At 55.5% G+C, this 2402-nt stretch overlaps 1 protein-coding gene across 1 annotated transcript; it reads right to left on the bottom strand.

The window, feature by feature from the left end:
- Nucleotides 1–680: 680 nt before the first annotated feature.
- CAMK2N1 (calcium/calmodulin dependent protein kinase II inhibitor 1) lies at nt 681–2356 on the bottom strand. Its single transcript, XM_007935655.2, has 2 exons — nt 2191–2356; nt 681–751 (listed from the first exon to the last, which is right to left on the bottom strand). The coding sequence occupies exons 1-2, from the start codon at nt 2354–2356 to the stop codon at nt 681–683; spliced, it is 237 nt and encodes a 78-aa protein (XP_007933846.1).
- Nucleotides 2357–2402: the final 46 nt, after the last annotated feature.

The following is a 2402-nucleotide window of genomic DNA, read 5'->3' on the forward strand; positions in this document are numbered from 1 at the left end:
CAAGCTTTACAATTCATTTTAAAATAGGAAGAATCCTTTCTGTGTGCCAGTCCTTAGAAAAGTCCCCTTTTTGTTTTAACACATTCCTGATAGTCTCAAAAGAGGACCAAAATAAAACAGTATCTATAGAGATTGATTATTTTTTTTGTACATCCAAGGATAACATAAAAAATAAAACTGGACAGCATTTCACATCCAAGTGCACAAAATCATTTTTGCAAGATTAAATAATGTAAACATTGGGAACAGCCAAATCAGCGAAGAATGCCAATACCTCAAAACCCCGGTGTTGTGGTTTCATTATTTAAGTGGTTCAAGATCCAGATCTTTCATTGCGCAATATTCATGGTATATAAAAAGAAATGGATATTAATTTCAACAGATAGCTGCAACTGAGACTTCTTTTTCTTTATATGTATATGTATATAGTGATTTTTTTAATTTTTAAAATTTATTATTATTTTTTTGAATTTTGCAGAGAAGCCCAGAACCTGCTTATCCCTCCTCCTTCTCATGCCTCATCTGTCTCCCGGCCTGATAGGAGACACAGGTTCTTGATTTCATCGTGGGTAGCAAGCTAGTAAGAAATTTCCAAGTGCTTTCTCTTTTCACGCTCTTTTTTGTCAGTAACTGTTAGCGCCGTTCTTATTCTCTCCCTTAACTCATTGTCTTTGGGGGAGTTAGACACCAGGAGGTGCCTTGTCTGTCATATTTTTCAGCACGTCATCAATTCTATCATCTTCAATAACAACTGTAAATAAAAAAAAGGGGGGGTGGGAAAGAGAGGTGAGCGAGCTTGGGCCTCTCCAGGGGTCCTCCAGTCCTCCCTAACCGCCCCCCCCACTCTGAATTATGACCAGTCGAGGAAGGGGATGGGGGTGGAGCTCCCCACACGCTGAAACAGTCTCATATTCCCCAGCTTCTGCCTAGGATCCCTTCGCTGCTTTTCTCTCAAACACCCCGAGCCCCCAGCCTGCGTCCCAGCTGGATTCTGAGAAAAGAAAGCAGAGAGGACGCAAACCCGCAACCTCGCCTACAACCAGGGCCCGGTACTGCCATTTATTTGGCAGTAAGTCTCCATGGCAGACAGCGTGGAAGGAAGGGGGAGCCGAGGCTTCCGAGGATGGGACCCCAGAGACGCCCTGAGGGCAGCACAAGTGGCCAAGGCTAGCTGCAGAGGCACCGGGAGCCGGGAGACACCGGGCCCGGTTCCCACCGCGCACGCCCCCGTGTGCGCGCCCTCCCCGCCAGCGGACTTGGCCTCTTTGCTGCTCTAAAAGCCAGATCTCCCCTTCACCGCTCTCATCCTATCAGGCCTCGCCTTTCTTAGTCCCTCTATCAATCTCTCCGCGCGACGGTCACCTGTCGAAGTCTCTGGGTCTCTCTGTCTAGGGGTGTCACTCGCTTTCATTGTCTCAGCTGCCTTGCTGTCCTCCTCAGACTTTCTGTCTCTCCCTCTCTGGCTCCCGCCTGGAGCATTGTCTCGGTCTCCCGCACCCCACCTCTGTCTCTCCCTCTCTGGCTCCCGCCTGGAGCATTGTCTCGGTCTCCCGCACCCCACCCCCACGCCTCTCCCTCTGCGTCTCGTTCTCTCTGGGCGGCTGTCAGAATCCCTCATTGTCCCCGCGACGCTGGAGCTCCCCTCTCAGTGTCTCAATGTCTCAGTCTCTCCCGGGCTTTTCCAGCTCGCGCGCCGAGCGCCCAGGCTTGACCACCCCCTCCCTCTGCCAAGTCACCAGGAAGAGCCCGCCGCGACCCGAGCGCCCCTCACCTTCCCCACAGGAATGAGGTCCTCCCCGCGCTGACCCTTGGGGATCCCTGGGACCCCCCCACACCCAGGATTGGATAGCCAGCGCAGCTACCCCTACAATGCGGAAAGGGGGGAGGGGGAGCAGAAATCAAAAAGCAAACTTCGGCGCGGGTGCTGACCCGGCTATAACCCTCCAGTCCCCGCTGCAGCTAGAAACCGCCACGCCCCCGCGGTGACCCCGGGGACCGTCGCACCCACCGGGCTGGGGGAGGGGTTCCCGCAGCTCGCCCCAGCTGGACCCGCAGTGCGGGATCCTCCGACTCTGCGGGACGGGATTCCATCGAGTCCGAACCGGGTTTGGGGTGGAAGACTCCCGCCAGCCTCGGCCAGGCCGTAGAGCCCAAGAGAAAGAGGGTGTCGGGGAAGGGCCGCCAACTCACCCCGCTTGCTCCGGCCAATCTGGCCCAGCTTGGGCGGCCGCTTGTTCTGCCCGGCCCCGAAGAAGTTGTTGGTGTCCTGCAGGCGGCACGAGAAGATCTGGCCCACGTCGCCGCCGTCGCCGTAGGGGCTCAGCTTCTCGTCGCCGTAGGGCAGCACCTCCGACATGGTCGCGTCCGGGGGCTCCGCGGCGGCGCCTCCTCCGCCCGTGTCC

Source organism: Orycteropus afer, unplaced genomic scaffold, assembly GCF_000298275.1.
Source record: "Orycteropus afer afer isolate SDZICR_OR568_19922 unplaced genomic scaffold, OryAfe1.0 scaffold00031, whole genome shotgun sequence".
In the NCBI taxonomy this organism is placed as follows: Eukaryota; Metazoa; Chordata; class Mammalia; order Tubulidentata; family Orycteropodidae; genus Orycteropus; species Orycteropus afer.

Excerpts from the sequence above, each read along its gene's own strand:
- CAMK2N1 (XM_007935655.2), bottom strand. The coding sequence starts at position 2,356 with ATGTCGGAGGTGCTGCCCTACGGCGACGAGAAGCTGAGCCCCTACGGC. Across the intron at positions 752-2,190 it reads GATTGGCCGGAGCAAGCGGG|TTGTTATTGAAGATGATAGA; the intron begins GTGAGTTGGCGG and ends TTTTATTTACAG.